The sequence below is a fragment of the Mus caroli genome, chromosome 9 (assembly GCF_900094665.2).
Source record: "Mus caroli chromosome 9, CAROLI_EIJ_v1.1, whole genome shotgun sequence".
NCBI classification, from domain to species: domain Eukaryota; kingdom Metazoa; phylum Chordata; class Mammalia; order Rodentia; family Muridae; genus Mus; species Mus caroli.
In genome coordinates, this window is record NC_034578.1 from 118,808,680 (window position 1) to 118,829,549 (window position 20,870).

At 46.8% G+C, this 20,870-nt stretch overlaps 1 protein-coding gene across 1 annotated transcript in view; it reads left to right on the top strand.

Moving 5' to 3' along the window:
- The first annotated feature begins 1,124 nt into the window (after positions 1–1,124).
- The window catches only part of Limd1 (LIM domains containing 1), a 40,810-nt gene continuing 21,064 nt past the window's right edge, over positions 1,125–20,870 (top strand). The window contains exon 1 of the mRNA XM_021172096.2: positions 1,125–3,031. Coding sequence (XP_021027755.1) covers positions 1,648–3,031 — 1,384 coding nt within the window. The 5' untranslated portion in view covers positions 1,125–1,647. The remainder of the gene's footprint in view (positions 3,032–20,870) is intronic.

The following is a 20,870-nucleotide window of genomic DNA, read 5'->3' on the forward strand; positions in this document are numbered from 1 at the left end:
TATATATTATCTTATTTGTTCCTCGTCACAGTTTAGAGAGATTTGCCAAGACACATATGTTCAACCAAACCCTGCGCATATACAGGTGTAATGAAGTGGATAACTGATTAGCTGACAACCAAAAAGGGGCATGCAGACAAATAAACAGCTGGAGCTGACCCTCCATACCTAGAGCTCCACATCTGAACAAGGGGAAAATACTCAGGAAAAGAAAAGGTGTTTATGTTAAACACATACAGATTTCATTTTCTTGTCATGATTCCTGAAAAACAACAAAACAAAACCAAACAAAACTGCTGAGAACTATTTACATAACATTTACATCTATTAGTATGAGCAGAGACCTAGAAACATTTAAAGTAGACGGGAGAAAGCCAGCAGGTTAGTGACTTCAGTATCCCTGGATTTAAATAGTGTTCAAACCAAGCAGGAAACAAAGGGGTTGTGGGTGGGGGTAACTTTATGGGGAGGTGATTTTTAGCTGGGAAGGAAAGAAGAGACACCAGAAGCTGGTCAGCAGGCTCTAGGTAGGCACTAGGAAGTTCCATCCACCGGGAGTTCAGGCAGGGAAGGCCCCAAATCAGAGGGAGGGTAGGCGGGGCAGTCAGGCCTGTTTGTAGAAGTGAAGGCGGGTTTTCAAAATAAGTCCCGAGTAAGCCTTGAGGGTTCAAGTTCAAGAGTGACAGGCCTGGGATTTGTTTTAGATCACGCTGGCGGCTGTGTGGGAAACGTAAACTATTCCCAGTCACCTCATAGGAGCTATGTGTGTTATCTAGAGTGGTGAGAACCGCTTGGGGTTCAAGAAACCCAGTAAGGACGACGAGCCTCTCTGGGCACACTTAGGACGTCCAACACAAATGCTCTCCAAGGCATCACTTTAAACATTCGAGGGGACCCGAGGGAAGCTTGGCGCACCCTTGACTCTCCAGCAGCGGCGGGAAACTGAACAGTCCGCGGCAGAAGTACTGCGGGAATTGCAACTCTCTCCCGGTGCCCAGCGAGCGACGCCAAAGCTCGGCGTGCGCATCACTGGCCTGCAGGGGGCGCCCCGCCCCGCCCCGCCCCGTCCCGCCCTCCGAGCCTCCGCCCGCGCCCCTGCGCAGCCCGGGGCGGGCGCAGCGGGCCAGCGAGCTCCGGGGATTGACTACCCGCGCGCTCACTTCCGCGTCCCGCCGCCGGCCGCCGCCATCGGACAATGGGCGGCGCGCCGCGGCTGCAGTGAGCTCTGCTGGATCTGGCCACCGGCCCCAGGCCAGGGGCTGCCCAGTGTGTTTGCAAGTTCGATTGTTCGACGTGGATGTGAGTTTACTTTTTTCTGTGTACGTTCTCTGTCTTCTTTCTCCTGTTTTGGGTTTTATGACTTGTAGAAGAGAACTTTTCTAAGCAGGCCGGGCACGGCTGAAGGCTGCTCTGCCCCCACGTGGACGCTCCCCAGGGGAAAAGAAGTCTGAAAGTAAACTTAGCCCCGCTGGCCTGAAGGCCTCAACTCTGGCTGGACTGTAAGTTTTGGAGTCATGACCTTCTTGCTGGGCAGGTGGGAATCTTTATCTGCCTTAGGCTGGACCTGAAACCTCGGCCAGCACCCAAATCTCCCCCACCACATTCACACCTTGAACCAGGGCTAGGTCCCGGACACTGATCTACAACATGGATAAATACGATGATCTGGGCCTTGAGGCCAGTAAGTTCATCGAGGACCTGAACATGTATGAGGCCTCCAAGGATGGGCTCTTCCGGGTGGACAAGGGTGCTGGCAACAACCCAGAATTTGAGGAAACTCGAAGGGTGTTCGCGACCAAGATGGCCAAAATCCACCTCCAGCAGCAGCAACAGCAGCAGCTCCTACAGGAGGAGGCCCTACCTAGGGCAGGCAGAAGCCCGGTCAACGGTGGGAACCGTCAGGGTGCGAGCAGCAAGCTGGCTGCAGATGGGGCTGCTAAGCCTCCTCTGGCTGTGCCAACAGTGGCACCTGGATTAGCTACCACCACTGGGGCCGTGCAGCCCTCGTACCCATCTCAGGAGCAGAGGATCAGGCCATCTGCCCATGGTGCAAGGCCTGGCAATCAGAACTGTGGTTCCAGGGAGGGGCCTGTGAGTTCCCAGAGACCTGCTTTACATGGCCTGGGTCCCTCCTGTGAAGACCCTTCCTGCCTCACTCACGGAGACTATTATGACAATTTCTCTTTGGCAAGCCCACAGTGGGGTGATAAACCTGAAGGGTGCCCCAGCGTGAGTCTGGGTGTAGGAAGTGGATGGCCTGGTTGCCCAGGGAATGACTCCACACTGCCCAAATCCTGTGGAGACCATCACCCTTACCAGCCACAGCTCTCCACACTGTGCTCTGGCAGGTCTTTTGAAAGTGGCATCAGTGGCCAGGACGGTGGCATTGGTGGCCATAGCAGCGAGAAGCCAACAGGCCTTTGGTCCACTGCCTCCTCTCAGCGAGTGAACCTCGGCTTTTCTTCCATGGGCTTGGAGAATGGGACCTCCGCTCAACCCAAGGGCACAACTGTTTCAGCACCGATGGTCCCTAGCAGCGCCAGCCAAGGAGCTTGTCCAAAAAGAGATTCAGGTCTGGGATATGAGGCTTCAGGCAGGGTCTTCAAACCCCTTGTGGACACTCAGCCTTGGCTCCAGGATGGGCCCAAGTCTTACCTCTCTGTTTCTGCTCCATTATCCTCAACAGCTGGCAAGGACAGTGCCCAGCCAGGTATGACTACCGGGCTGGATCCTAAGTTTGGATGCGTGGAGTCTGGCACTAGTCCCAAACCCAGCCCCACCAGTAACGTCCATCCGGTAATGTCCACTCCATCTGAGTTATCTTGTAAAGCGAGTTCTCCCAGCTGGTCCACTGACAGTAGCCTGGAACCTGTGCTCCCAGGGAGCCCCACCCCCTCCAGGGTGAGATTGCCCTGCCAGACCCTGGCACCGGGCCCTGAGCTTGGACCCTCCACTGCGGAATTGAAGTTGGAAGCCCTCACCCAGCGTCTGGAGCGAGAGATGGATGCTCACGCCAAAGCGGACTACTTCGGTAAGTAAGATGCTTTGGAATTGCCTGTGGTGGAGCGATGGTGTCCCCGCCAGGATGCTATTATTTCTCCTTCCTCTTTCAGCTACTTCTGCTCCTTTAGAAACTTGAAAGCAGCTGCCGGCAGAAAGCAGCCTTTGCATATGGGAGTTACCCATGTGAGCAGAGTGAAGCAGGGTGGGATTGCTCATAACTGCCCTCAAAAAAAGGGAAATGAAGCTGGGAGGTGGTGATGCTCTCGCCTTTAATTCTGACACTTGGGAGGCAGACGCAGGAGGATCTCTGAGTTCGAGGCCAGCCTGGTCTATTATAGCTAGAGTTCCAGAACAGCCAGGGCTACACAGAGAAATCCTGCCTTGACAAACTAAACCAAACCAAATCAACAAACAAAACAAAACAAAAAAGAGGGAAATTCTGTGAGTTTGTGTTTCAAGGGTTTGAGGTACCACCTCAAGCTTCTTGCAGTGACTGGCTTGAGCTGACCAAATTTGTGGTTGTTCTACATGGTGTAAATGTGTGGGATGTGTGGCTTTTGTTTCTTGTCTTCTGTTCATATGGTGGTTCTGCAGGTAGCCATGGACCAGCATCATACATACCTTTGCCTAGATGCTGGTTACAAAAGGAAATCATTAGCCCCTCCCTGGATCTACTGCAGCAGGAACTCAGGGTAAGATCCGAGAAGGAGAGAGACTTCTGCAGGATCACGATAACAACTGGGCCAGGTGCCTCTTGACTCAGTCCACACCCAGCACCAGCCAGCAGCAGGTGATACCCGCAGGTGTGACCTGACACAAGGTGAAGGTGCTTCTTCAGGCTTTTACCCAAAGTTGCAGATTTCATTCTCTCTTAAAAAAAAAAAAAAAAAAAAAAAAACAAAAAACCACACACTCTTTACAGACGACTGGCTTCGACTTTTATTTCTACACGGTGTTTGGAGGCAGCAAGAAAGTGGCTGTATTCCTTTGTTGAAAACAGTTGCCTGTCTCATGGGAGGGTGGCTTGGAAAGACAGCCTGTGTTTAGGAGTCTGTGGCTTTTTTCATCTTTTAATTCTCTCTCTCTCTCTCTCTCTCTCTCTCTCTCTCTCTCTCTCTCTCTCTCCATTTTTGGCCTCTTGAGTAGTGGGTTCATGATTTCTCTGAAGTCCAAGTCCTCCCAAATGGTGGCTTCACCAGTAGAGGAGGCCGGGACACGGAAGACCCTTGAGGGAAAGAAGCTGGCTTTTCCCACTCTCCAAAAGAACCCATTTGTCCTGAGGCCTTAGGCGGGTCACCAGCCCAAGGAGATGGGCTATGGGCAGATATGAAGTCCATAGTAGGACTGGGATCTGCTTACTGTGAGCAGCTCTGGGAGCTAGTGCTCATGACACTCAGCAGTCAGAGGTCATGGTTGCTGTTAACTAGTTTCTTCTTAGATTTATTTTATTATTTTATGTATATGAGTGTTTTGTCTGTGTGTATGTATGTATACCACATGCATGTCTAATGTTGGTAGAAATCAGGAAATGGCATCAGATTGCCTGAGATTGGAGTAACAGGTGGTTATGAGCCCCCATGTGGGTGCTGGGAATTGAACCATGGTCCTCTGCAAGAGCAACAAGTGCGCTTGACTGCTGAGCTACCCCTCTAGCTCCTGGTTTATTTTTTAAAGCACAAAGCACCATCCTGCTGTGAACTGCCCCATCTTGTTTGCAAAGCATGGTTTTGAAAAATAATATTTAGCTGGAGATGTAGTGGATCCTTTCATTTAAACTTACTAAGTTTTTAATTTAAAGCTCATAGAACAAAAACATCTATTCAGGGGCGATAGTTTACATTTGTCATCAGAGCAACGACATTGACCTACACTCTATTCATTCAGCCTCCAACCCCTGATCACCTGTCTGGGTTGTGCTCTGGACTAGGCCTTGGGAATACATGGTGGATAGACAATGCAGTGCAAGCAGCAGGAAACGAGCAAGTACTAGGGAGAGAAGTACTAGGTAGAGTATGAGGATGAAGCCTTGGCCTGTGGGTGACATTACTTGTTTTGAACTGGGTCATGAAGTGCAGTCTCAACTGAGAAGATTGCATTTGGGCAGAAGCTTGAAGGACAGGGATGGCAGGACCACTGTGTATCTCTGTAGGGAAAGGGTGGAGTTGGTGGAGTTTATGCCAGGGTAGTCTGCCCTGTGGCTGCTTTGATGGTAGGGTGTCTATCTCTGACTGATCATGTGGCAGGGAAATTCCTCTCTTTAAGGACTCAGCAGGCAAGTTTTAACAGACCATGTGCTTTCCTAGGCAGCCCCTCCCTTGACTATAAAAAGAATTCACTAGACCTCATAGGCCCCCTCCCTAGGTCTCATAGCACTTGCAAAATTCAGTATATATTAAATCATGGTTACCTTTTACTTCCAGGTAGAATATTATTCCATGGCACAGCACTTTTGCCAAAGGGAGCTGAGGTATTCTCTCACTATCAGTCAGTAGAATTCTAGTTAGAAGCAAAAAAGACTGATGTTTGGTTTGTTAGCCTAGGTCCCTTCCTGAGCTAGACTTAAGATGTCTCTTGAGCATCTGTTCAGGGTGAGCATTTGGCTGATCCCCTTCATGGCCAGTGAGTGCTGTTGGATTCTGAAGATGCCCAGTTTCTGGGTATTTAATGGTTTTTAAATTTTTATTAACGGGGGAGGGGTAGGTGGGCACCATGGTATGTGTATAGAGGTTAGAGGAAATTTTGCAGGAGTCAATTCTTATTCTACCATGTGGGCCCTGGGGACAGGCTTGGCAGCAAGTGCCTTTACCTGTTGAGCCATCTTGCTGGCCCTAGTTTTTGATTATTTGTTTGCTCAGCACTAAAGGTACTTCTGGAACTTTTCGTGGATGTCATTGTGTATATGTGTGTGTTGTTTTTGTTTTAATTAGTTAATTAATTAATAATTTGAGACAATGTCTTCTCGCTCTATAGCTTAGGCTATAGCTCTCAGTGCCCTTCCAGTCTCAGCTTCATGAGTGGTGTGACTATGGACATAGCTTGCATCTGGTTCCTTTATGTGTCTAGATGAGCCTTATTTCTTTCCACTCACCCCACTGTAAGTGACTCTGTGTTCTCTGGGACTCTTCTGTGGCTCTTTCTTGTCCATGAGGAAATAAGATTGTGCATATTTGTGAGACAGTAGACAGCATACCATTTCAGCACAAAGGACAGGAGGCAGGTGGGGGCACTTGGTGCTGCCATTCCTCAGACTCCTGTCATTTCTTTGTGTTTCACAATCCTCTCTATTAATGTCTCTGGAAACATTCAGTCATATGTCCTCAGCTATTGTCATCACCCCCTGTGTGTAAGACATGAGATGTCCCTCCTGTCCAGCCCTGGCTCATCCTTTCCCACCCTACCCAGTCCCTCCTCTGCTCTGGTAACCACTGGTCTGTTCTCTGCTTCTTTGAAATCAACCCTTAACTTTTATGTCTGAGTGACAGTATGTGGTATTTGTCTCTCTCTACCTGATTTACTTCATTTCATATGGTGAGAGCTGCTGATGCTTTGTCAGGGATGCGTTTGGGCTCCCGGATTCCCTGCTGCTCATTGCTCCTAGAAGATACTGTTCATGCAGTACAGCTTCTGTTCTCATGAAGCTCTTCATGCCACAGAGAGGAGATGAAGATTCAGGCTGCATTGCCTTGTTTATTTAGGCCCCAACTTTTCCTCCTCCCTCTGGGTCCTCTGCTCCCATACTAAGGCCCAAACAAAGCACCCATCTCAGCCTGGCTTTCTTGGAAGCTGACTCTGAGACTTAATTTTGGAGGGTGCTCACTGAGTGGTACATTTGGGGTCCACCTCTGACCCCATAGGGAGGCAGCAAAGTCCAATGTCATCCTGACCTGGCTCTCATACACTTCCTCCAGGGATCAGTCACTGGATGTGGGTTGCCCTGGGAGTTGGGTCACCTAGGGTGGAGTGTTTTGTGAAGCTGGGGTAGTCCCCCTAGGGCTGATGGCAGGTGAAGCTACCCACCAGTCTCACACTAGCATCTGAGTCACTGTTCCATCAATGAAGCACCCATCATAACCCCACCTCTGGTGCTGGAGAGGACATGTGACCTTGGGGACCCTGGTTCTGATAATTGCTGCCAAGCAGTGGGAGACACTGTTGTCAGCTAATCTTCACAGCTCAGCCACCATTATAAACAAGGAACTGTGGCACAAAGTTCAGTGACTTGCCCTCAGACCCCCCCAACTTTTTCTCTTAGGTCTCGTAGGGACTAGCTGGTCTCCCAAGTCTGGCTTAGATATCCTCTGCTCATCTACCCAGGAGAGTGCAAGCTCTTCCCCAGCTGAGAGAAGGCTCTGCACCCCCCTGCTAGGTACATGAGTGAAAGTCTGAAGATGAGAATACATAGGTTGAAGAGTCTCCTTTCCCCAGAAGTAGAGAACGGACCTCTCCCCACCTACAAAGACACAGAGAGACTGACTTTATCTTCAGCTTTTCAGTGCTTGATCCTGTACTTAGGCACCAGGATACAGGATATGATTTCCTCTGGGAATGGCTCTGTCCCTGCCTGGGCCCAGCAAGCCCCACTGGTTCCATTTTAGTGGCTATCTAGGAGGTGAGTTGAGCAGCCTAAACAAGAAGCAGTCACAAACTGTCCTGTCTGTTCTTCTGTGTAATGTTTTTATTGTTTTTCTTTACTTTTACTTTTTTGAAACAGGGGTCTTATGTAGCCCAGGCTAGCCTTGAGCACTTTATGTAGCTGAAGATGACCTTGGACTGCTGATCTTCCTGCATCCACCTCCTGAGTGGTAGAATTATAGGCACACAGGCCAACCTCTTTGTCTTATAATTTTTAAAAAAGATTTATTTATTTATTTATTTATTTACTTATTTATTATATATAAGTACACTGTAGCTGTCTTCAGACACACCAGAAGAGGGTGTCAGATCTCATTACAGATGGTTGTGAGCCACCATGTGGTTGCTGGGATTTGAACTCAGGACCTCTAGAAGAGCAGTCAGTGCTCTTAACAGCTGAGCCATCTCTCCAGCCCCGTCTTATGATCTTTTAAGCACATCTTATCTGACTTTGCTAGTGGCAGTATGAGGTGTGGGGCTGAATTCTAAGCTGGGTGGAGATTATAGGCTAGACATGCAATAGAGGAGCACCCCCAGAAGTCTAGAGCAGAGTAAACTACTCACAGAACAAACACAACCTGTCCTTAGCATAAGATGACTACGGAGCACAGCATTACCCAAGAAGCCTCTTGAGCCTGTAGTCATTGGTGTCCTCTGGGATTCACAGCAGAAAGCATGTGATTTGAGGTAGCCTATCATGACACGAGAACATGTGAAGACATCTGTGGTGGTTTTGGCAGAAGCATTACATGCAGGAAAGGCAAACCCAATACCAGAATAACTATCTCCTCCTGTAAGAACAGAACGTTGTCCTTTCCATGGAGGGTCAGTGTAGTCAGCCTGTCACCAGGTTGCTGGCTGGTCATCTTGGGGAATGGTGTCATATCTGGGGCTCACAGTTGGTCTCTGCTGTTGGCAGATTTGCATTTAGCAATAGCTGTAGTCAGGTCAGCCTTAGTGGAAGTCCATGTTGCTGAGCCTAAGTATAACTCCACTTCTGGTACCAACTTTTGTATTAGTTAGAGTTCTCTAGAGTCACAGAACTTATAGAATGAATATCTTTGTCTCCCTGTCCTTCTGTCTCTGTCTCTGTCTGTCCGTCTCTCTCTCAGCAGGCAGCCAGGAGGGTCTCTTCTGCACTGGGCAGAGCTTAAGCATAGGGCCTCAAAACCCACTCCCTCAGAGATGCACTTCCTCCAGCAAGGCCACACCTCTTAATAATAGCACTTCCCATAGGCCAAGCAAAATGAGGCCTAGGGATGGCCAGGAGTTGGTGACGTTGGTACACAGAAAGCCCTACTGCAGGATACTACGATATGAGGAAATGACAGAGGTGCTTTCCTTCTGTGTGGTCAGTGGTTAGGATTCAGACAACATTTTGGTCCTCTGTATCTTCTGAAAGACTTCTCACCCACATTTCAGCTTTGTGCCTGCCCAGCTGCACTTTCCTGACATCTCCCTTCAGAGATGTCAGGGGCACATGACCAGGCAGCCTCCTGGCTTCATTGAGCTGCACACCCCTCAGTCAATCTCACAGATGCATTGGGCATCTGAGGCAGTCCCTGCTGGGCCCTATGCTCTTGGCTGAGATGATAGGGAAGAACACAGAGGTCAGAGTCTGATCTGGCACCATGATAAGATCTGCACTTCCTCTAAGGTTCCTAAGTACTTTGGCCTTGCTTACTCTGCAATCCCATCCCCACTAGTGTTCCCCCAACTGCCCTGGCTGTTCCCAATAAATAGATACCTGCCTGCCGATCTCCCTCCAGGCGTCCTGACTTTCTGGAAACAGAGCTGTAACTGACCTGGCTTCCTCGCCAGCAGTTCCCTGTCCCATCATGCCTTCTCTCTGAGGTCCACCCATGCTTGGGAGGGTGTGTTCCTACTCTTTTACTTTAACCCCACCCCCCACTCCTCCTTTCAGAGCACAAACCAAAACTGATCTTTGACATGACTGTTCTTGCTAGAGCTTCTAGAAAATTTTGTTTCTTTTTGTTTGCTGCCTACTTGCTGCTAGGAGGCAGAACTGTGGAAGAAAGGACCCACTTGGAATCAGAAAGCCAGGTATCCTGGCTCAATGCTGCCGGCAGCCCAAGGGTTAATGCTGAGAAATCCGTCTCTGCTGAGGCAGCAGCCTCCGAGCATCTTGTTCAGGCCCAGAAGTCTGAAGATGTGACACTTGGTATGATCAACATCTGGTCGGCTAAGAGGGTCTGAGCAACATCATTAGTTATTGTGGACACCTGGGGAAATCCGGATCTGGTTTCCTAGACCCATCTCCTTTCCAAACTGCTACAGAATTAGTAACAGCTTTGTTTTTAGTTACAATTCCAATGACAAGTAGTAACCATTTTTTCTTTGTATACTCTGGAAAACACATAATTATCTTTGTATTTGCTTTTTTTAGACAGGGTCTCATTATGTAGTTCTGGCTATCCTAGAATTTACTATGTAGCCTAGGCTGACCTTGAGTTCACAGAGATCCACCTGCCTCTGCCTCTGGAGTGCTGGGATTAAATTAGTGGTTCTCAACTTAATGCTTCAACCCCTTAATATTGTTTCTCATGTTGTGGTGACCCCATGCCATAAAATTATTTCATTGCTACTTCATAGCTGTAATTTTGCTACTGTTATGAATTGTAATATAAATATTTGATACAAAGGCTATCTGATATTCGACCCTTTTGGGAATCTTGACCTACAGATTGAGAACCCCTGGATCAAAGGAAGTAGCCCTTATGCCTGGCTAGAAAATATATAATTAAAAAGACAAAGCATGTGTAGGGCTATTACACACCTATACTCCCAGTATTCTGTAGGATTGCTCTAAGTTCAAGATCAGTCTGAGCTACATCATTGAGACCTTGTCTCAAAAAAAAAAAAAAAAAAAGAAAAGAAAAGAAAAAGTAAAACACAATTAAAAGTGTATTAAGAGCCAGGGAGATGACTTAGTGGATACAGATACTTGCTGCCATGACTTATGACCTGAATGAATTCAGTCCCTGAAACCCACGTCATGGAAATGGAGAATTGATGCCCATAAATTGTCCTTGGACCTCCATAGGCATCCTGTGATAGGAGCAAATGTGCATGCCTGTGTTTGTGTATATGTGTGTGTGTATACACATTAAATAATTATAAAAGAATAATAATAATTGCTTTAGAAAGGACTCGGAGTTTACCTTAAGAGTAGTCATTGGTTTAAGAGCAGCTGGGGCCACGAGTTTGTGGCACTTTTTCTTTTTTACTGGCATGTACTTGGACACCACCCTGGATGCCCGTGGCATGCTAGACAAGGCTGGCCCTTTGCTGATCATCCAACACAGAATAATGGCCTGGGGCCTCACACTGTTTGCCCTGGTCTTTCCTTCTGTGTCCCAGTGCCTCACATCAAGTAGGGCTCAGTGGATCTGTGCTGGAGAAACGGAGGGATGCTCCTTAGGGTGGGAAGATGTAAGGACTGGCTTTTTAACCAAGTTAGCACACTTAAATAGTTGGGTAAAATTTGTCAGGAACTTACTTTTCATAGCATACCACATGTATTTTTAATCCTCTTTACAGCCCTACTGCCTCCCCTTTTACAGATGAGGAAAGCAAGGTGCATAAGAGGTCAGGGATCTGCTTAGCCCACTGACCAAGCACCTTTGCTGCAGACCACGATCTCCATCCAGTATTTCTGGAAGCTCAAGGGCTTCCTGACTACAGAGCTTACTGGAGCTTCATTCTTCTCTGGCACCCATACTATCTAGAGTAGCTAGATCCTTGTCTTGCAGCTCTGCCCAGCATCTATGTCTTCTGCCCAGAAGCCTGTTCCCCTAGAAGTGCTTCCCTACCGTGCTGTGACAGGTCTCTCTCTCTCTCTCTCTCTCTCTCTCTCTCTCTCTCTCTCTCTGTGTGTGTGTGTGTGTAGGGAATGTGGCTGGCCTTTGACTGTTCATGTTCCACTAAGGCCCGTGGGCTATGATGAGTGGGCTACACCATTGGAGTGCTTGCCTGACCTCCCAGAGTGTTGTAGGCATAGCTGGAGTGTGCTAGACCACACTTTTCTTGGAAACATTCTGTATACTTGTCCCCAGGCAGTGTCCAGAGGGAAACGAACCAAACTTAGATGAAACTATGCTAAGTATATCTGCCAAGCCGAACGGAAGCTTTACACTGAAACAAAACAGGTCACCAGATTTTCCAAAGCAGGGGGTTTGGCCAGAGAATATTTATAGCTACTCCAGAGTTTGTTTTTCATTTTATTCCTCCTGGGGAAACAAGCTGGACATGGGTCTGACAGTCATGCTGTGAGAGACTTTCTACTTGACCATCTCAAGTAGATGACTTTAAGGTGTACAGCTGGGTTATTATTTTTTTTTAAAGTTTTATAAGCTTTGAGTATAGACATGGTTTAGTTCCTTCCTCCTCTTTCTTGCTCTGTGTGATTTATCTCTGTGTCCTGAGAGAGGGAGAACAGGTTACTCTTGGTTATTAGAGGTTTGAGGAGAATATATCGGGAGCCTGTTGCACATAAAGTTATGGAAGCCTGCCGGATGCTGCTTATCTTTTAAGTTTTGGGAGCTATAATGATCAAAATCCTTAGAGGACCAAGTGGACAAGTTCCCCACCCCCATCATGCAGAACCTGAGTTGGGTGATTGCGTTACAGCAGCCCTGTGCTGGGCAACAGGTGGTGGCCATTTCAGGCAGCGTCCATAGCGGGTTTGCTTCTGCTGCCTTCTGACCTTAACTGCAGCTTCTCCATTCTCCTGAGCCTCCAGGCTTTTCCTTTAGCAGGGTGGGACCATGTTGGCTCACATGGTCACACCCTGAGGTTTCTGAATCTGCTGGTGTCTCCTGCTCTCCTTCCACCACAGTTTGCTTCCTGATGACTCAGTAGAGTGGCAGTTTTAGAAAGAGCTGGACCTCATGGGCAGCTGTGGCTGGCTCCACAGAGTTTGCTGACAGAGCTGTCCCTGGTATTAACCAACTACATGGGGAGCAGGTCCCTAGTGTGCTGCTTTTGGACCTTGTGAGCTTGAGCATTTTATTTCAATCTTCTGCTCTTTGGGGACGGGATGACCCGAGTTTTCAGGCAGTGAGGGTTTTTCCTGCTGCTGAATAGAAGGACATTCTCATCTCTGAGAGTGACAGTAGTTCAGGCAGAATCTTCAAATGATGACGACAACAATGATAATGATGATGATGATGATGATGTGTGTGTGTGTGTGTGTGTGTGTGTACATGTGTTGGTTAACTTGGATAGAGTCTTCTTTAGACACTGTGTATATTCATCACTTGGAAAGGAGGAATACGTTTATGTGTTGGTGAGCTTGAAAAATTTTCACTTTCTTCTGTAGAGAAGCTAGGGATGGTCGAAGTCTAGGGAAGGTGTGAAAAACATGTGTGCACAGTACCCTGACAAATTTGCTTATATCCATGAAATCACACAGGGTGTGGGGGTCTCTACAAGATTTGAGTTGTGTTTATTTTGACTTGCTCTGGGCCAGGCTCAGGTCACTGGCTGAGAGCGACTTCCCTGAAGTACCAGAAGCCACCTCTCTCTCTTCTCTAGCTCTTTGGCATCTCATAGTGAGGCATTGTGTTCCCTAGAGACTTAGGGGGCTAGGCAGTAGTCCTACTGTGAACTGGGAGACAGGGATGGGGTGAAGTGGAGAGCAGTTGAAGCCCACCCCCCCATGCTACCCCAAGGTGGTCATTGCATCACCTTCAAAATCTCCCAGAAGCCCAGGCCAGGTCTCCAAAACTATGTGGGATTGGCTATCCAGAAATAGATGTGTGACAGAAAGACTGCTCTAGGGAGGGGAAAGAATGGCTCAGGATGTGGGGTGAGTAGACAGAGGAGGAAGAAGTCAAGGAAGCTGCAGGCAGCTTAGCCACTCACACGGTGGGGGTAGGGTAGCTTCCGCCTGGTCCCTTAGAGAGCCCCACAAAAACCCCCAGAGACAAGCTCACCAAATCCCAGGCAGATTGGGATAAAGTAGAGTTACGTGCTGGCTGGAACATGTGGTTCTCTCTGAAGGGACATTCCTATTACACTAAGTCAGACTTGGAGCTGTTTGTGGGAATGCAGAGTCACACAAACGTGGACCTTGCATCTGTCTGCTCTGTGCCTCTGTTTTCCCATAAGTTAAATGAGCATCTGGTTGTAGTGAAAACTGAGTTGGCTAATGTAGCTATCTGAGCTATCCAGTGTGGAAGACTGCAGACACGTAGCTGCTAAGCACATCACCAGGTGGTCCGTCTGAGCTGAGAAGTCCTTTAAGCATGAAATGTACTCTGGAGTTTGAAGATCTGGTGTGAAGAAAGAATGCGTATTAGTATTTCTATATGAGCTGGGTGTGGTGGCTCAAACCTGTGATCCCAGCACTTTGGAGATAGAAGCAGGAAGATACCAAAGTTCAAGGTCAATTTGCATATATATATATATATATATATATATACACACACACATATATGTTATGTGATATATGTATATATATCACATAAATTCTACGTAAAAATGAGACTTTTGGACACTACAGGCTAAGCAAAATGTTATTCAGTAGTTTCACTCTTGGAGTATACTGTTTGGAAATGTGAGATCATACTGGCTTGTCTCAAGTTTTTGGAAGCACTCAGGATAAAATATGGCAGATAGTGTGGTTCCCTTGCTGTTTAGGATGCATTACTGTATTCTCAAAAGTACTGAGGCATCGTCAGTTACTTTTCCCCATCTGAAAGATGATGCCAGGTGATGTGTTCAGAGACACAGTCTTAAAGATTTTGGGATTGCCACCCACTTCACAGCCAAGAAGGCTGTGCACCGGAGGCAAGGATGGGAGGAGTTCAGATGTTGCTTTGGAGTGTGTGCTCCCTAGGGAAAAGCTATAGAAGGTCTGAAGCTGCTGCCTGCACAGGGCAGGGTGGAGCAGGTGGTGATTACAGCGGAGATAACTTGTTGGTTCTTTAAATGTACTCTTCTGTTAGTGAGTGAAGACAGAGTGCTAAGACTGCTCATCCCACAGGGTCTGAGATGTCAAAGGTAGCAAGCACTTCCTGTCCAGAAAAAGATGATTTGGGAATTGGCTCCTTAGAGACTGCAGGCTACCAGTCTGCTTGTCGATGCTCTGCCCTGCCACGGGGCTCTGTAGCTTTGCCTAGTGTTAAGCCTACCTAGAGGCCTGTTGGGAGGGAAGGTGGCAGGCAGCCAAGTTGGGGCACAGGCTGGGAGGTGTTCCAGGCAGCTTCCACCCTTGGCCTGACAGAGCTGGGGCTGTGCGCTCCGGTGGCAAGGGTTTAACAGAGGCTCCTTGTTGGCCAGCCAGAGGTCAGTGTGAGAAACTGAATAGACCGGAGCTGGCAGCAACCTCTCTTCTGCCTGTGGCCCATGACTGCAGCTCTCTGTCTGACCCATGCATGGAAGTGGGTGTGTAGTGTGTGGAAGAGACAGCTCTGCCCAAGTTCATAGCCAGAGAGCAAAGAATGGATGGTACTTTGGGAGGTCTTTGCCTGCATTGGATGCTCAGTGGCAAGTCTATACGTCTAGTTCTCTCGTTTTCTGGCCCAGCTGCCATTTAGTGCCAGCTCAGCTGATATGTTCTGTCTACTCTTAGCAGTCACAGCCTTCCACACTCAGTCTCCATCACAGGAGAGTTGAGGAATTTGTGACTGTAACTACAGGATTTCTCTGTAGAGGTCCTGGAACTGGCTGTCCTACAACTCACTTTGTATACCAGGCTGGCCTCAAACTCAGAGAGATCTCCCTGCCTCTGCTTCCCAAGAGCCAGGATTAAAGGCATGCACTACCATGCCTGGCTGTGATTGGTTTTTAAGTACCTTGTTTCCATGCAGCAAAATGTGCATGCATTTTGGAGGTATATTGGTATATTTTGACACCTACTTACTCCAAAGAAGACAGAAAATAGTTTTGTCCTTCAGAAAGTTACCTCTTCCAAGTTAGTGCCCATTCACAGACAACCCCTCTTCTGATTTTTAAAAAAAACATGATTTAAGTTTTAGTATAGTTTTTAAAGTGACAATTTTTTTCTTTATCTTGACTAGCTCCCAAATAAATGAGGCAGAGACTATAAGATTTACTTAGTCTAGCTTTTTGGCACAATAGCTCAGCAGAATTAATCCACTTTCATTCTCTAAAATAATCTGGCTATGACTCAGCCATAGCCAGATGTATCTCTGATGATACTTACATTTTAGTATTGATCTGGCTTTCTCTGCTCTAGGTGTTCTCCCATGGTGTCTTTTTGACCCTCTCTTCATTGCAAATCCTCTCTTCCTCTTTCTGTCCCCATCCCCTGGCTGGGATCAGAAATCCAGCCCTATTTTCTCCTCTACTCAGACATTGGCTGATCAGCTTCTATTGACAAGTCAGAGAATGAATGGGGAGCAATGTTTGTACAAATTTGAGGTGAGGGATACTTGAAATAAGCATTGTAATCCTATGTCAGATTGCAGCCAGATACAAGGGCAGAGAAATCAGCATATGAATAATACAAGGATAATCTTTACACACTACGCAGTAACATTATGCCTATATTTAAGAGTTACAACTCTTAGAAATTATTTTTAATTATATGTATGTGTGTGTCTGCATTTGGGTATATACAGAAGAGTGCAAGTGCCAAAAGTCCAGAGGCCGAAAGCATTGGATCCCCTGGACCTGGTGTTACAGGCAGTTGTGAGCCACTTGATGTGAGTGCTGGGAAAGGGCCTTCCTCTGGAAGGAAGCATGCTCGTAACCACTGAGTCATCTCTCCAGCCCCCATTTAGTAGTTTTGTTTTTATTTATGCGTGTATAGGCACACATACTACAGCATGTACTTGGAGGCCACAGAACAACTCTCAGGGTTTGTTTCTCTCCTGTCATATGAGTTCTGGGGAACAAATTGAGGTTGTCAGGTGTATTAGTCATCAGGGTTCTCTAGAGGAACAGAACTGATAGAATGAATCTATCTATCTATCTATCTATCTATCTATCTATCTATCTATCTATCTATCGGCTATTTAGAAAAGGGACTTATTCGAATGTCTTACAGGCTTTGGCCCAGTTAGTCCAGCAATGACTATATCTACAAAACATAAAGTCCAAGAGTCCAGTAAAATTGTTCAGTCCATGAGGCTGGGTGTCTCAGTTGGCCATGAGTAGATGCTGGAACTCCCAAAGAAGTAGACTCTAATGCCAGTGAAGGAATGGACTTGGTGGTGAGAGCAAGCAAAGTGTGCATGCTTCCTTTTCCCATGTCCTTTATACAGCTGCCAGTAGAAGGTAGGGCCCAGATTAAAGGCAGATCTTCCTCCTCCAGGAGATCTGGATTAAAGGTCTACCTTTCCACCTCAAAGACTGGGTTAGAAGTGGATCTTCCCACTACAAATGATTTAATTGAGAAAAAGTTCCTTGCAGGTATCCCCAGCCATTTGGTTTTTAGTTAATTCTAGATATAGTCAAAATGACAATCAAGAATAGCCATCACATATGGTTTAGGCAGTAAGCACTTTACCTTGCCAGGGCATCCTACTGGCCCCATTTAATAGTTTTGCTTGTTCTAAACTATAATGTAAATGAATTCATATTGCATTTATATGTGGTTCTATGCTAACTAATCAGTACTATATATTAGATAAGGTATCTTTGGACAGAAAGCACAAGTCAGGGTGGAGAAAAGCTAGCAGCAGCTTATTACATTTTTAGGCAGAGAGACATTAGACTGAAGTGATAGCAGTTTTGAATGTTTCCTGCTCTTACAGAGGACCCAAGTTTGATTCCTAGTATCCGTATTAGCTGACTTGTGTGTGTGTTTCTGTACTGAGATGCCAAGTTAGATAAACACTGCACCCCAACGAGCCACATCTTCAGCTCCTACTTATGTGCTTTTAAATGCTCAGTAATCTTATGTTAGAGGGAATTGATTGAGGGAACATACTCTTTTACCCTTCAAAAGAGTCTAGGGATAAAAAACAGACCTTTGAATGAAGTGATTTTTTTCCATTCACTTGTTGGAAAAGTCCTTTCCGTCTGGTTTCTGTGCTTTCCTGGAGACTCACTTGGGTCACTTTTTCTTTCAGGGATAGTCAGATCCTAATTTTATGCAAGTAACTATGAATGCAGACTTAGAGTACAGTACCTGACACACATACACACACACACACACACACCCCAATACGACAACTTTCTCCAGGGGTGGCCAGGAGGAGTGTCAGGCATTTCGTTATTAGGAAGAGTCCTCCTGTCCAGCCAGTAGTCTTTCTAAAGCTCTGACCAGTCAGTAGTCAGATACATCCTGGTAAAATCTGAAACCAGGTCCTCTGCTGCCTTTAGCCCCCTTTCCCTTTCCTCCTGGGATGTTTGATTCTGGGAACCATCTCTGTCCAGTTCCCTTCCTCTGGACAGGGTTGCTTCTGTCTCTTCCTGAAAGATGGCATGACATTCGTGTCTGTGCATGGTTCATTTACTCTACCAATCTTAAGCCAGGAAGTTTTATTAAGCAATATTTCCTAGGGGAAAAAAAGCTTTAATGATATGCCCTGTATTCTACTCTAGGCTTCATATAAAACTGATTGTAAAAACTCATTACTGTAGGGCTCGGTAGTTAAAGCGCTTGTCCCACAAGCAAGCGTAAGTATTGGGGTTTGGTTCTCCAGCACTCACAAATCCTGGGTAGATGTGGTGATCTGCCTTTAATTTCAGCTTTGGAAGGTGGAGACCGGGGATCCGCAGAGCAAGTCTAGCTATATTGGTGACCTCTGTGTTTGATGAGAGACTTTATCTCGATGAACAAGATGGAAGAGAGATGGAGGAGGATTCCAGTATCAGCCTTGGACCTCCACGTGCATGTGCTCCCAAACTGGTCCCACTGGGGTTCAAGTAGCAGGACTGTTTGTTCCAAGAAGAAACTTAGGAAGAGACCTGTGCTGGTTGTTAGTGCTATACCCTTACAGCATTGCCCCGTGATCTGACTTCTGTCACTGTAATTGTTTTTTAAGGATTTATTTTAAATTGTGTCTGTGTCTGAGTCCAGAAGAGGACAATATATCCCCTTGGCACAGAAGTTACAGGCAGCTGTGACTGCCAGATGTGGGCACTGGGAATGGAATTCTATAACAGTAATTTTAATATAAATGTATGCAGTAAATAAATACAGCGCCTGTTTTCTTTATCGTAGCTAGTTTCCCAATAATGACACAGAGAGACCAAGATTTATTTTAGGCTTAAATACAACAACTAGGCATTATTCTAATCCTTCAATCTTATCTGGCTACTGTTGCGGCCAGCCAGCGGCTCACATGTCTGGGTTCTAGTCTGAGAGGCATCTTGGAACCTGGAAGAGAAGAGGGGGCTAGGCGACTCGAGAGAGACAGAGCTGATACAAGATTCTGATCAAAGCTCAATTTTACTATTTCGTGCACCGAGTTATGAAGGAGGGGGAAGGGGCCCATTCCCACCAAATCATCCTGGAGTAAAGTTGCAGGTGACCACGTGTTTGACTCCGGTACAGCAAGGCGGCAGGCAGCGGCAGCGGCAGTGAGAGTGGCAGGCTCCACCCCGATGCACACAGTGAAACCTGAGCAAACAGGTTTCAGGCTGAGGGGGTGGGGGAGGTTACAGGCTACCTCCCAGCCAAGATCCCAAATATACTTGGATTTTTTTATTGCTCTGGCCCTTTGGGCTTCAGGTGTATTCTGTGTCTCTCCAGACCCCCATGACTGACAGAAGTCTCTTTACTCTTTTTTTTTTTTTTAAAGATTTATTTATTTATTATATGTAAGGCATCAGATCTCATTACAAATGGTTGTGAGCCACCATGTGGTTGCTGGGAATTGAACTCAGGACCTCTGGGAGAGCAGGCAGTGCTCTTCACCACGGAGCCGTCCCTCCAGCCCTCTTCTCTCTAATCTTCTCTTTATTTCCAAGTCCCTGGCTTTTCCAGTTTTTATTGAAAAGGCAGAGAATAAATGATGAACATTATTTACACAAACCTGAGACAGGAGATATTCTTGACACAAGCATTACAGTGCCAGGCCCAGATTGCAACAAGATGTGAGGGCAGAGAAATCAGCACTTGAACAACACGAGGGTAAACTTTACACAGTGCACAATATCATTATGCCTACAGAACTGTGGTCCTCACAAGAGCAGCACAAGCTGCTAACTTGTGAGCTGTCGCTCCAGCCTGGTTGGTATTGTTTTTATGAGTATTCTTGGATCTCTTTGTCCTTCAGGAAGGATTCTGTGAAATTATTAGGTGAGTTAAAAAAAAATGTGTCTAATTGTCCTTTAAAATGCTATGTATCCTTTTGGGATTTCCCCCTTGAAGAGTATGTCCATGGGCTACCTGGCAGTGGGCTGTCAGCAGGCTTAGCTGAAGTGAAGTGTGGTGTTTTAAACTCCCTCTTCCTTTGAGGCGGGAGAGGCATTGAGGCCAGAAGCTGGAGATCACAGGCAAATTTACAGTGATTGGGAAGTTGCTATCTGAACTTCCTTTCCCACTGAGTGAAGTGAGGCCACGTGTTCGGTGGCAGCTGAAGAAAGAGGTCTGGTGCAATGGCTGCAGCACCAAGTGGCTTTAAGTACTTCCTTTGTGGGTTAGAGATGGCCTCACGGATTGGCTCAGGAACTGCAGAGTGCATGAGAGGGTAGAAGCAGGGGCATCCAGAGAGTCAGGCAATGCTGTGTTGTTCTCACTCGGATCTCATCCTCATGTGCACATGAGGATCAGCTGGTAAACTTTGATTTTGGACACTCTGGAGGTGATATTGGGCATCCATCAGCACCTGGCCTGAATAGTGCAAGGTCTAGAGGAGGTGATGTGCTCATTGGTAGGTAGACACCCAACAGCAGTGGGCAAACAGTGCCTCTGGGGATATTTCAGCTTTAGTGTGGGAGGGACGGAGTATTGCTAGGGTCATTAGTCTAGTTTGATACAATGGTATGGTCCATTTCTAGAACCTGTTGATGCCCAGAACTCTCAGAACTGGCAGGTCCACAGGGTAGATAGCCTTTAGATGAGAAAAAGCCCCACACACTTTTCTCTTGATTTAGTAATAGCTCTTTCTCTCTTTCTCTCTTTCTTTCTTTCTTTCTTTCTTTCTTTCTTTCTTTCTTTCTTTCTTTCTCTCTTTCTCTCTTTCTCTCTTTCTCTCTCTCTCTCTCTTTCTCTCTTTCTCTCTTTCTCTCTTTCTCTCTTTCTCTCTTTCTCTCTTTCTCTCTTTCTCTCTTTCTCTCTTTCTCTCTCTCTC